The 14,632-nt window shown below is 39.6% G+C and overlaps 1 protein-coding gene across 1 annotated transcript in view; it reads left to right on the top strand.

Annotated features, from left to right (window-relative positions):
* The window catches only part of suds3 (SDS3 homolog, SIN3A corepressor complex component), a 60,521-nt gene that overhangs the window by 21,406 nt on the left and 24,483 nt on the right, over positions 1 to 14,632 (top strand). The window contains exons 3-5 of the mRNA XM_043715877.1: positions 4,090 to 4,145; positions 12,681 to 12,752; positions 13,796 to 13,815. Of these exons, the coding sequence (XP_043571812.1) occupies positions 4,090 to 4,145; positions 12,681 to 12,752; positions 13,796 to 13,815 (148 nt within the window). The remainder of the gene's footprint in view (positions 1 to 4,089; positions 4,146 to 12,680; positions 12,753 to 13,795; positions 13,816 to 14,632) is intronic.

Genomic DNA, 14,632 nt, shown 5'->3' with positions numbered 1-14,632 from the left:
AGAGGGCGTAAGTTTAGGGTGAGAGGAGAAACATTTAAAAGAGACCTAAGGGGGAACTTTTTTTACGTAGAGGGTAGTGCGTGTTTGGGATGAGCTGCTAGAGAAACTGGTGGAATCTGGTACAATTACAACATTTAAAAGGCATCTGGGTGGGTAAATGAATAGGAAAGGTTTAGAGGGATATGGGCCAACTTGCTGGCAAATGGGACTAGATTAACTTAGGATATCTGGTTAACATGAATGAATTGAATCGAAGGGTCTGTTTCCATGCTCTACATTTCTATGATTGCCTATTCATTAGAATGTGGGGATTGAATAATATTTAGGTGATGAGGAAGACCATATCTGCACTGTGGAATGCAACATTCATGATGCTGATCACTAGATTTTAATTATTTTTTGCCACTGATTTGAAGCAATGTATGTACTTTTGAAATGTACTATTGACAAGGACACTGCTGAAGGGTTGTTAGAACTAATTAGGATCATTAGAAATTTACAAAAAAGAAGATGGCTATTCAGCCCATAGTGTCCATATCTACTGACAGTGCCTTCTGAACTAATCCCTCTTTGCAGTTTGAACACTGCATTGGGATTGCTATAGGACAGAGGTGAATGAAGTGAAGTTGTACAGTGAAGTCATACGAGGAAGTTGCCTGCACTGGAAAATTTTCATTATGTGGAAGGATTGGACAGGCTGAGGTCGTTTTCTTTGAAACAGATCAAGTTTAATTGAAGCAAATTAAAATTATGAGGAGACTATACAAGTGGAAAGGAAGTCTTTATTTCCTTTGGATGAGCAGAGGTGTCCAGAACAAAGAAGCATAGATTTTATGATGAGAGGGGAAAGTCTTTGCACCAGGAGGATGACCCACATGTGGAACTCACTGGCTGAAAGAGTGGCAGAAGCTGTGACCCTCATAACATTTTTAAAAATACTTGGTTTCAGCACTTCATGGATTAAGGACCAAGAGTTGGAAAATGATAGTCTGTTTGGCTCCTTGTATGCGAAAGTGGATGAGATGGGCCAAATGGGCCTCCTTATGTGCTGTATTTTATTTTTGACAGCTACTTCGAGCAACCTTTCACCACAGTGGCCTTTTCAGTGCAGCAAAACAAATGATCTTGATTTAATACTTACAGATCAGAAATAAGTAGATAACACTGCATAGCGTGGATCTGAGTTTCCTCAATCTCTAAATACATTCTGAATTCCTGCATACCAGTGATTCGATAGTCACCTATAGAAATCTCTCCATCTGGCAATTTGTACAATGGATGTCTAATTGGGCATGCTTTCTCCAACATCTTGCTCTCCAATATTTCTCGCCCTGTTATTGATTTCAACTGTTGTTTCCAATTATTCCTGAATGTGTCTGGTCTTGGCATTCAATTCTAGCAAAGCTGCTGGTGTGACTTTTAAAAATTTATTTCTAGGATGTGACCACAATTATTGCGTATCTGTTATAGCCCTTGAAAAGGTGTTAGTGAACTGTTTTCATCTCTGACATGATATATGATATGACACTGCTGTGGTGTAGATACACCCACAATACTGTTGGAGAGGGACTGCCAAGAGTTTGAATCAGTGCAAATGAAGGAATGTTGATGTAGTTCCAAGTCTGGATCATGTGTGACTGAGACAGTAACTTGCATGTGGTCCCACACAACTGTTGCTTTTGCTCATTTAGGTAATAGTTCTGTCAAAGGAGGCTTTGCTGAAGGAGTTGCTCCAACGCAGATTGTACACACTGACACTGTATGTTGATTTGAGGACAGACTGAATGGTGTGCTCATTGAGTAGGCTACTTTACCCTGCATGACGTTAAACTTCTTGAGTGCTGTTATGGCTGCACCCTTAAAGACGAATGGAGCAACTTCCATAATGTTCCTGATTTGTGCTTTCTAAATTGTTGTCACGTTTTGGGGAGATTTGGAAGCGAGTATTTGCCATAGAATTCAATGTCTGACCTGCTTCCCAGTCTCAATATTTATTTGGCTGATCTAGCTAGGTTTCTTGGCAATGATAACTCAGGGTTTTGGTTAGGATTCGCTAATGGGGCACTGTTGAATGCAAGAAAAGGTGATTTCATTCTCTCTTGTTCGAATTAGTCATTGTCTGGCATTTGTATGGTGTAAATGTTACTTGTTTGGCCATTGTTTAATGTTGTCCAGCTCTTTCTGCATGCAGTCCCAGATTATTTTGATGTCTAAAAGTTACAAGTCGTAGTGAATACTGCAATCATGATGAACATCTTTACTTCAGATCTTACAATGATGGGAAGCAACTGAAGATGTTTAGGCCAACAACACTGCAATGTAGATCTCCTGGGGCTGAAATAATTGGCCTTCAGTAACCAAAATCAATTTTCTTTTTGTGCTCAGTATGACTCCAACCAGTGGAGAGTTTTCCTGTCTCATTTCCCATTGACATTAGTCTTGCTAGGCTCCTTTTTATTCATTCACAGGATGTTGGTGGCGCAGGCTGCACCAGCATTTAGTGCCTGTCCCTACTTGTTAAGTGTCAACCACTGCTGTGGGTGTGGAGTCACATGTAGGTCAGATCAGGCAATTTCTTTTCCTAAAGGATATTGCTGAACAGTTTTTCCTCTGGCAATCGACAATGGTTCATGGTCGCCATTAGACTCTTAATTACACATTTTGAGAAAATGTAATTCAGGTTCCACCATCTGCCCTGGCATAATGGTGACAGAAGTCACCAGATGTTAGCAAAGAAGATTTTGCAGGGTATGGAACACAGGAATATGCCATTCATTATATCAAGACCGCTTCACCATTCAGTTAGGTCAATTACCTCCGTACCACTTTGTCATGCTCTCTCCATATCTGTTATTAGCATCAGAGATCTGATATTTGTCTTAAACATTCTCATCGACTGAGATTTTGCAGTCCTCTGGTATCGAGGCTTTGGTGTGCTTTTGCTATTCCTGATGCTTACATGTCAATGTAAGTGATCCCGTTTGGTTTTATTCTTGTATGACGCTTCTGAAGTAGTTTTTGGTACATCAGAGTGATTTGTTCAGCTTTTTCAGAGGCCAGTTAAAAATCAAGCTTAACACATTACAGAACCTCTGGAGTCAGACCTGGTCGGACAGCATATTTCCTTCTATGAACTATTGGGCCTGTGGTTTCTGAATCCAGTAAATTTGTCATCACCAATGCTGGGACTAGATTTTCTTAAATTCCAGATCTATTTAATTTTATTGAATTTAAATTCTTCCAGCTGCACTTGTGATATTTGACCTTGCATCTCCAGATCATTGGTCCAAGCATTTGTATTTGGCCAGTAACTCTGTGATTTATGCTTTTATAAGGATACAGTAGTACAATGATTACTGTTCTGGACAAGTAATCTAGTGTCAAAGTATGGAGCTGGTAATCTCATGGCATAGAATAATCCAATGATTGCAATTTCAGGTTTGACCATAGCATTCGGCGAATTTAATTCTGTCTTAAAAACCGGGAAATAAAGGGGCTATGAATATGATGGACTATCAGGAAAATAACAACTATAACTAATGACTGCAATCCAACACCAGTATCATTGGTTGAATTGCCTTCCAAAGTGTCCTAGCCAGATACTTGTTTGTGTTCTTCCAAAATTATAACTAGTAAAGGCTAGCATTTCTCACACCTCAAAAGGAAATGGGAAAATAAATATTCTCAAAGTGTCTTTGATGTTTAAATATTAGTTGTATGGGTTCATAAATGAAACTAGTTATCAAATACCCAGCCATGAAGCTATAATATGGTAATAATAGATTTTAAATTAGAAAAAAGCTGTTGCAGTGGACTTTTATATCCTTTTCAATTTGGCTGAACCAGTGAATACAGGTTTTCCACTATAATGCAACAGTTGTGTTCCTCTGCAACCTCGTGCTATAGAAAATCACACTGTAGAAGATCGGTAGTAGAAAATCAGTGCACCCGTTCGTCTTATTCAAATAACGCCCACAATTAGTCAATCGTGTTATAGCCAATTCACACTGATGAGACGCTTGTTATAACAGAGCAACCTATTTTGGAACTTTAATTATATTTATATTGCATCTTTTTTTTTGTTCATAGAATGTACCAGGAAAAATTAACATCTTTAAAGAGGCAGCTACAACAGTTACAGGAAGGTGAGAACTTTTCTTTTTTATACTTTGGAAAATGGAGTGAACATATTGTGTGTAGTCGTGAAAAGTAATGTTTGAAGCTTTAGTTGTGGTTTTTTTTCATAATGCCCCATTGGAGTCCAAATTGGCTTAGTGGTAACTTGCTCTACCAGTAAGTTGTGTTACATGGACTTGAGACACATTAATGCAGTATTAATAAGAGTGCCGCCCTGTTGAAATGTGACATTTAAACCAAGCTGAAATACCATTACGGTTAGTTACTTTGAGTTTTAAGCCTTTTTTTTTTAGATGTGACATTTTGAATTCGTCTGCATTGCAAATTTGATGTAAAAAAGATCCCATTGCATGATTTGAAGAAAAGCAGTGAAGATTTTACTAGGGCATATTAATTCTGTAACTACCGTCACTTAGATTATTTAGCCATTGACTCATTGTTGTGATAATTTCTGTGCATAGCTTCATTGCTGCATTACGCTGCATCACAATACTGATTACATCTCATAATGTACTCTGACTGCAAAGCACTTTGGGATATCCTGATGTTAGGAAGGGTGTTATATAAATGCATGTCCTTTATATTATTATATCTCATTGCCTGTCAAAAATCAAAAAGATGAAATCAGAATGGATATTAGTGTAAAGAGAAATTGGAAAGAGTAACAGGAGGCAATGATGTGAATGAATACAGCAGGAGAAAATAAATGGACTCAGGAAAGGAGGCAGAGACTGACTGGGAAAGTGGCTCTTCACTGAGAATAGTTGCAGCAGGCCTGTTCAAGTATGGAATAAATTGGATTTTTTCTCTCTATGTAGTTAAATTTTTCATTGAAAGTAATCCCTTCACCTTATTCTACATGATTTAGGTTTTTATTAACTCTAATAATGTGGGGAAACTGCTGGTTCCTCCAATTAATCTGACTGATAATGAGATGTATGACAAAGTAGTACTTGTTACCAAGAATGAGATCATTCTGCTGCCTCTGTTGATTTTTCCCTTTCCCAGCAAATGAAACTTGTTCGCACCCTGATACCTGAACCTTGTTTGCTCCAGTTATTTACCTGTGTACCACGAGATCTCTGTTCATCTTGTTAATTAAATCCACCTCCTGCCTCCTTGACCCCATTCCCATGAATTAACTGAGTCAACTCTTGACCTATGCTGGCTGACATTGTAGTTGCTTCCTTTTGGATATAAACTTCTCCATTCTAAATTTATTTAAACACCCACCTGCTCTTTTTTAAAAAAAAAGGTACAGTTTTTTTTGAGATACTGCTGTCTCCAAACGTGTATGTTCTCCAGTGCTTATATATGTTGCTTTCCCAATCAATGTTTATTTCCATGAGACCATAGGACATTGGAGCAGGAGTAGTCAATTCAGCCCATCGAATCTGTTCCACCATTCAGTGAGATCATGGCAGATCTGATAATCCTCAACTGCACTTTCCTGCTGTGTCCCCATAAACCGTTGATTCCCTTAACGATTAGAGATGTGTCTATCTCAGCCTTGAATATACTTGATTATCCAGCCTTAAAAAAAATCCATAGATTTAAATCCTCTGAGGAAAGGGATTACTCCTTGTCTTTGTCCCAAACTGGTGACTCCTTTTTCGAAGATCATGTCCTCTGATGCTGGACTTGACCATGAAGGGAAACGACCTCTTCATCTCTGCCCTGTCAGTTTCCCTGATAATCTTGCATGCCTCTCATTTTTTCTAACTCCAGTGAGTACTCAAAACTTTCATAGAATCATAGAGATGTCCAGCACAGAAACAGACCCTTTGTTCAGCATGGATGAGTTGGACTAGATATCCCGACCCAATCTAGTCTTACCTGTCAGCATCCGGCCGATATCCTTCCAAACCCTTCCTATTCATATACCCATCCAGATGCCTTTTAAATGTTGCAATTGTACGAGCCTCCACCACTACCTCTGGCAGCTCATTCCATTCACATACCACCTTCTGCGTGAAAAAGTTGCCGTTTAGGTCTCTTTTATATCTTTCCCCTCTCACCCTAAATGTAGGCCCTCTGGTTCTAAACCAGGGGAAAAAACTGTCTATTTATCCTACCCATGCCCCTCATGATTTTATAAACCTCTATAAGGTCACCCCTCAACCTCCGATGCTCCAGGGACAACAGCCCCAGCCTATTCAGTGTCTCCCTATAGCTCAAGTCCTCTACCCTGGCAACATCCTTGTAAATCTTTTCTGAACCCTTTCAAGTTTCACAACATCCTTCCGATAGGGAGGAGACCAGAATTGCACGCAATATTCCAAAAGTGGCCTAACCAATATCCTGTACAGCCACAACATGACCTTCCAACTTCTATAGTCAATGCTCTGACCAATAAAGGAAAGCATACTAAACGCCTTCTTCACTATCCTATTTACCTGCAACCCCACTTTCAAGGAGCTATGAACTTGCACTCCAAGGTCTCTTTGTTCAGCAACACTCCCTAGGACCTTACCATTAAGTGTATAAGTCCTGCTAAGATTTGCTTTCCCGAAATGCAGCGCCTCAGATTTATTGAAATTAAACTCCATCAGCCACTCCTCAGCCCTTGGCCCAATTGATCAAGATCCAGTTATAATCTGTGCTAACCACCTTCGCTGTCTACTACACCTCCAATTTTTGTATCATCTGCAAACTTAATAACTATACCTTCTGTGTTCACATCCAAAGCATTTATATAAATGATGACAAGCAGTGGACCAGCACCGATCCTTGTGGCACTCCACTGGTCACAGGCCTCCAGTCTGAAAAACAACTCTCCACCACCACCCTCTGTCTTCAACCTTTTAGCCAGTTCTGTATCCAAATGGCTAGCTCTCTCTCTATTCCATGAGATGTAACCTCGCTAACGAGTATCCCATGGGGGACCTTGTCGAAAGCCTTACTGAAGTCCGTAAAGATCACATCTACCAATCTGCCCTCATCAATCCTCTGAGTCTTTTGAAGTAGCAATGAGGTTTTTCAGACATGATTTCCCACACACAAAGCCATGTTGACTATCCCTAATCAGTCCTTGCCTTTCCAAATACACACACATATCCTGTCCCTCAGGATTCCCTTCAACAACTTGCCCACCACCGACGTCAGGCTGACCAGTCTATCGTTCCCTGGCTTGTCCTTTCCATCTTTCTTAAATAGTGGCATGACGTTACCCAACCTTCAGTCTTCCGGCACCTCACCTGTGACATTGATGATATAAATATCTCAGCAAGGGGCCGAGCAATAACTTCCCTAGCTTCCCACAGAGTTCTAGGGTACCCCCTTGATCGGGTCCTGAGGATTTATCCACTTTTATGCGTTTCAAGACATCCACCACTTGCGTCTCTGTAATATGGACATTTTTCAAGATGTCACCATCTATTTCCCCACATTCTGTATCTTCCATGTCCTTTTCCCCAGTAAGCACTGATGCAAAATACTCATTTAGTATTTCCCCCATTTCCTGCGGCTCTAGACGTATCCAGCGTTGCTAATCTTGGAGGGGCCCTATTCTCTCCCTAGTTACCCTTTTGTCCTTAATGTATTTGTAAAATCTCTTTAAATTCTCCTTAACTCTATTTGCCAAAGCTCTCTCATGTCCCCTTTTTTCCCTCCTGATTTCCGTCTTAAGTATACTCCTACTGCCTTTATACTCTTCTAAGGATTCACTCGATCTATCCTGTCTATACCTGACAAATGCTTCCTTCTTTTTCTTAACCAAACACTCCATCTTTAGTCATCCAGCATTCTCTACATCTACCAGCCTTTCGTTTCACCCTAACAGGAATATACTGTCTCTGGATGTTCGTTCTCTCATTTCAGAAGGCTTCCCATTTATCAGCCATCCTTTTCCCTTTGAATATCTGTCCCCAATCAGCTTTTGAAAGTTCTTGCCTAATATCATCTAATTTACCCTTCTCAAATTTGGAACTTCAACTTTTAGATCTGATCTATCCTTTTCCATCACTATTGTAAAACTAATAGAATTATCCTCAGAAGACAATCCACGATACTGGAACAACCTTGAGTAAAGTCACAAATGTCCAAATGTTCCACTCTTTCTCTACGTATCCTTTGGAAGTAAGCATGAGTACTTCAGAAATAGATGCTGAAGAATGATAAGATATTTATTTCACACTTCTGAAAAATCAATTTTTCAGAATTCCAAAGTATCCATCCTTTGTTCTCCTTTTCCTTTTTCTGATTTACCTCATTTTTGCCTGCTGCTGGATCCCAGCTCTTCGGGCTCTCTTAACTTCTGTGCTATCAAACTGTGGATTCAGCATCAGTTCTTAGATGAACTGAAATAACCTGTGCCAGAACACTTTAATATTTAAAACCATTGTCTTTGAGCTTTGCTACAAACTCTACCATTGCTGTTCACTGTCTTGCATTTTGTATTGAGTCAAACTGCTTGCAGTTTGGTGACTTTCTTAATTTTGAGAAAGCATTCTGACCCCAAGTCCTCTCCATTTACAAAAATTGACTTCTGTGTTATGGCTCACTGGAATGCTGAAAATCAGGCCCCACTATTCCTGGAGTTATCACAAAATTTAAAGATTTTATCAAGTATGCAAAATTCTCCAATTTATCTGACTTCAGATCTGGGTTATATGAAGCACAGACCAGGTTTCTTTACTGAACAAGAATCATTATTTCTTGCAACTAATTAGACTCTAGGTACAGGTAGACAATTACAAACTGTTAATTAAAATTTTTAATCCTCTTCTTAAAAAAAAATCACAAAACACAAATATACATGTGCACCCAAGAGGGTAAAATAGGTTATTGGCAGGCAGGAAAACTGGAAAGATAGTTCAGTAATCTATTGATTCAAGCTTCTTTTTGCTGAGATGATCCTTATCAACTCCTGGCCAGTGAATTGCTTTGCAGCTAGTTTTTTATGGGAGCTTCTACTGGTTGGGTAGAACGTCTCTGACTTTGTTCATTAAAAGTCACAACTTACAAACAGCTACAGGAAAGATTCACTGCTGTTCTTCTGGTTTGAAGTTCTCTTTAACTGCAGAGAACACAGACTGCTCCCAAGCTGGGAAGAGCTAAACACCCTTCCTTATCTCTTTAACTTGTTCCCAATTCTCTTAGCTGAGTCATAGAGCACAGAAGAGGCCCTTTGGGATTAGTGTAGATAAGTCAATGGGCCACTTTCTAGCACTTAGCCCCTTGACTTTTCAAGTGTTTCTCCAAATACTTTATAAAGGTTTTAAGGTTGCCTGTTTGCACTACAATATAAACACTTTTCTTTTCCCCTCAAATCCCCTCAAGACCTCATACCCTTCAGCTTTAAAGTATGCCCCCACATTATTGATTGTTCAGCTAAGGGGAACAGCTATTTCCTATTCACCCTGTTCAAGCCCCTCAATCTTATACATCTCAGTCAGGTGCCCTGTCACTCTGCTCTAAAGAAACAGATTGAACCAGTCCAACCTGTCTTCATAGCTGAAATGCTCTAACCCAGGCAACATTGTGGTGAAGTTCCTCCGCACCTGCTTCAGTGCACACTCACCCAAAGTTTGGTAAAAGCTCCTGTAATTTTCTTCCTCGCCTTCCATAGTAGCCTGACATCCAACTCATCCAGAACTGGGGATTTGTCCATTTTTAAGGCTGCCACAACCTGCAATAGCTGCCTCATTCCTGATATCAATCTGCTAAAGAAACTCTTAATCCTGATCCCCAAATTCTGAACCTATGCCTGTCCTCACTTGGGAGGAAGAGGAAGTAATGTCCTCATTTAACACCCTATTAGTGTCCTCTGGCTCCATGCACAGATTGGCCTTACTCATTATCTGGTTATCCTCTTCCCCATAATGTACTTGTGGAATATCTTTGGATTCTCTCTAATTTTACCTACTAGTTTATTTTTCATGCCCCCTCTTTGCTATCCTAATTGCTTTCTTAAATCCCACCCCAGTACTTTCTGTACTCCAATAGGGCTTCCATTGATTTGCTCCCTTTGCACACATTAAAAGCCTTTCATTCCTCCTTATTGAGTAGTGTCATCTGTTGTGAGAGTGGATTCCATCCCTTAAAACAATGTTCTCTGTAGGTGTACTGCACGTGTGCACAGATTATAAGGAAAGGTTATAATCTGTGCACAATGAAAGACACTTAGAAGAACATTGCACACAAGAACCTGAAGGCGATGGACAGAAAAATACCATCTTATCTACTGAATATATCCAATATTTCCATTGTCCAATGAGCATCATTATTGCTGATAAAGTCCACCAGCAGTAGTAGAAGGCTGGGGTAAACAAAAAACCCAAGAAAAGCTCAAAAACAAATTGGAAAAAAGACTGGGGAAATTCCACTGACTTTGTGAACTTGCTATATGCAAAGTACCTACACAACAGTCACTGAACTCAAAAAGTCATTCAATGTGTGTGAAATGCTTTGAGGTAGTCTGAGAAATGTAAGGCATTATGTAAATGTGAACTCAGTTATGTTTGTGAAAAATGTGATTTGCAACATCTAATGTCTGAAATGTTTCATATCTGATGAGCTTTTGAAAAGAATCCGAGCATAACCGTCCAGTGTTTATGCTGCAGAACTATGTTGTTAAACAGAAGTTGTATAACTAGTTATATTTGCATAGTGGGATTTCAAAGTCCTGTTAAAAATTAATGTTGTTTGGTGACTGCTAGCGTCCAAATGAATTACATTAAAATCAAAACCTACCTGTTATTCCAAGTAAGTTGCATTTTAATACAAACTGTACAAATGAAGACCACAGGTGCTTACTAATTATAATTGGATCAACCTTCAGTGCACCAAGTCTGGTGACACCTTAAAACAAGGAACATGCAGAATAATGAGAAGCAGCATCAGGTGGAATTGAGACCTATTTACCAAACCTATATTGTGGCAGAGAAATCTCTCTTTTCTTTAATTGTACATTTTAATGTCTCTATGGCAAAAATAATTCCATCATGCAAAGCAGGAAGTAGCTTGTGAGGAGGGATGTGGTTGGAAGTTGGGGCTTTAAAATGTTGGTGGGTTGCAGAATTATGCTGCATAAGGTTTTGAGTTGGAGTGAGGATGGTTAGAGAAGAAAACTGGACTTGGGTCTGGAAGTAAGGAAGGAGTGAATGAATACTCTGCACCTTGGTTTCCCTTCTTTACCTGTAATGGGTGATGACCTGGGTCTTGAAGCTGATTGCAACATACTGTTATGGAATGAGTCTACTTTATATTTGTAAAATTCACATGATCAGGTATCACTTTGTTATGGTTAAAACCTCACTACATCAGCTATTGAGCATCTACTAACAGCCTCCTACTCTTAGCTTTCAAATATTAGTAGCTATGGCACATTGAGGAATAGGTACTGGACTGGAGCCTTCAGGGCAATAATGACCACTCGACTTAATTTGACTGGGATCTGCCAGTCTAATTCTAAAGCCACCACCTCCATCTGGAGGCTGGAAGCACGCAGCAAGCCAGGCAGCACCAGGAGGTGGAGATGTTGATGTTTCGGGTAACCCTACTTCATGACTGGGGATGGGTGTAAGGGGAGCTGCAGATAAAGTGGGTGGAATTAAACAGGATTCCAGCTGAGGGTAAAAATCAGAAAGGATGCTACAGGATTAGTTGACTCAACAGTTTTACTATCCGAACAACACCTATTTTTCAAAATTGAGTTCCTAATTTATAGTTTTCATTTAGAAAACTGTACACATTTTTCTTTAGCAAGGCAGCGAAGGTTTGTTATCCACAGTATATAAAATGGGTCAAATTTGATTTCAGTGAAGTGGTGTATTTAGCTTTTCACCAGAATGATTTGTTAATTTAGAGAGGAACCTCGATTATCCAAACAAGATGGACGGGCACCATTCGTTCGGATAATCAATTATTCTGTTGATTTGATTCACTGCCTTTCCTCTGGGGCTTGGAGTTTTCTTCTGTTAGGTCTGCTCCCTGTTCAGCAGACGAGGCAGCAGCATACCACATGCGACTCACTCACTCACTCTTTAACTGCAATGTTTTGATAGGGCAAAGGTGGAACCTGCATAGGGCAATATTGGAGAGATTATCTGGGGAAGGTGGGGGGGGCGGGGTTTAGGTTACAACCCTGTGTAGAACTCCAGGGAAAGTTTTGGGAGAGAGAGGGAGGGCGGGAAGTTAGTCATTTGGAGACGGTGCCTGGGCTCCCATCGATCTTCAGGACTGTTCTCAGCAGCATTTCATTAAGCAGAGTTCACTTTTACTCACTGTAAACAAAAGACACGATCGGTGTTGGAAACGTGTCTTTGATGTAATGTTTCCATCGGGACCTTGAGATTTTTTTCGGATAATTGACATTAGGATAATCGAGGTTCCTCTGTATGTGAACAGCACTATTTTAATAGTATGTTGCCCTTCTTGGATTCATATTGAGCTTTTGTTTAAATTATATTGCAAAATTTGACTGATCAGATTAGCATATGACAGCATGACAGATTTTCAGGTGATGAATTACAAAGGTATTCTACGTATTAAAACATAAATTAATTCTTGATTGTAGCTGTTTCTATCATGTGGTAATGTAGGTACATTGCAAGAATATCAGAAAAGGATGAAAAAACTGGATCAGCAATACAAAGAAAGAATAAGAAATGCAGGTTAGTTCATGTGTTTTTACCTTAATGTTACATTTTTGTGTCTGTTTCAACAATCTGCTCTTCTGCAGTCCCTTCTTGTTGCTGAGGCTTCACAGTAACAAAAGCTTTTAATCAAGCGGTCATCAGCGTATCACAGCAGAACGTGAGAGCAGTGTTGAATGTGACAAATATTTTCCTCTGTCCTGTGGTTTAAATTTGTGTCTTATGTTGCCAGAAGCCATTTATAAAAGGCTATCAATCCATTCCTAAAAGAAAAGGTGTTAGCTCAAGGCCATTATTTTAGTAAAATCTCATCAAAAAAGAAACTATAATATATGCAATAATTTGCTGTGGCACGAGATTGAACTGCTGTTGGTTGTACATTTTAAATCTTTGGGAAGTTGCTGAGAGTGTAAGCTGATAATAACAAACTGCAGGAACCAAAATGAATAGAGAAAACTACTATGTATTTCCTTAATCAAATTGAAGATTAGGAACTGGGTAAGGGCTGAGAAAGTAGTACAAATGAGGTGGGTGAGTTCCATGTCTATTCAGATATGGAAAGAGGGTTTACTAAAAAGAGGCTGAAAAGAAAAGTAATATATCATGCATCTTTTTAAATCGCCAACAATAATTAAACTAACGGACTGAGACTCCGCTCGTGTAATCATTAATTTTCCACACCAGAGATGTTGATTGGAAGTTATTAATACTTGTCACCAAAATGGACATGATTTTACTTTCTGTGGCTGATTTATTTTCCATCCACTGCATAAATACAGCAACTACAAGCCATTCAGGCTTTTGGTCTTGGGGCAGATATTGCAATTCCTTTTGCATGAAACTAATAAAGGAACAGCAGTGCATCTGCTTCTCCCCTGAAATTGCTGAAACATTTAGGTAAGCATCATTAGTTTGGTATTTTGACAGTAAATCGTGCTCCAGTTTATTTTGGAGATTCCTTCTGAAGTGAGCAAACACCAGAATTTCACATGTGCTCTCAAATAAATACTGTCAACTAATTATAGTGCCGATGACCATCTTTTCCATTCTTTTCCCCCTAGAGCTATTTCTCCAACTGGAGGTGAGTTTTGTTCCATTTTATTTTTGCCAACTGAATTCACTAAAAACATTTGAATAAAATATGACAGTGTTAAGATTACCCTTTTCATTGGTGCCATATGTTGTTTGGGAACTGTCCAAGTGTAGTGCAATTTGAAGATGGAATGTAAGTTTGATTTTTGCTAAGGCTTCTCAATTCCTGACCTCAGCTATTCTGGATAAAGACTTGAGACTAGACTATGTTATGAGGAAAGGAACACTTACTAATTTTTCATTTGTTTATTTCCTGATGGTAGAGGTGGCAGAGGTCTGACAATAGACTACAGCAATTTTAGTGGCATGGGACTTGACCTGGGATGACTTGAAAATACTGAAAATGGCATAAAGATATTGGGTCAATGCAACGTTTGTGAAGGTTTGTAGCTCAGGTTGAGGTTTAGGGTGTAGGTTTGCTCGCTGAGCTGTAGGTTTGATATCCAGACGTTTCATTCCCTGGCTAGGTAACATCATCAGTGGCGACCTCCAAGTGAAGCGAAGCTGTTGTCTCCTGCTTTCTATTTATGTTTGCCCTGGATGGGGTTCGTGGTGATGTCATTTCCTGTTTGTTTTCTGAGGGGTTGATAGATGGTATCTCGATTTGTTTATGGCGCTGTGGTTGGAGTGCCAGGCCTCTAGGAGTTCTCTGGCATGTCTTTGCTTAGCCTGTCCCAGGATGAAAAAAACCACCATTTATCCTGGAACAGGCTAAGCAAAGACATTCAGATAAATGGGAGGTGCTGCATTTTGGGAAAGCAAATCTTAGCAGGACTTATACACTTAATGGTAAGGTCCTAGGGAGT

Source organism: Chiloscyllium plagiosum, chromosome 25 (assembly GCF_004010195.1).
Source record: "Chiloscyllium plagiosum isolate BGI_BamShark_2017 chromosome 25, ASM401019v2, whole genome shotgun sequence".
Lineage (NCBI taxonomy): Eukaryota > Metazoa > Chordata > Chondrichthyes > Orectolobiformes > Hemiscylliidae > Chiloscyllium > Chiloscyllium plagiosum.
This window is presented reverse-complemented; position numbering and strand designations above follow the sequence as displayed.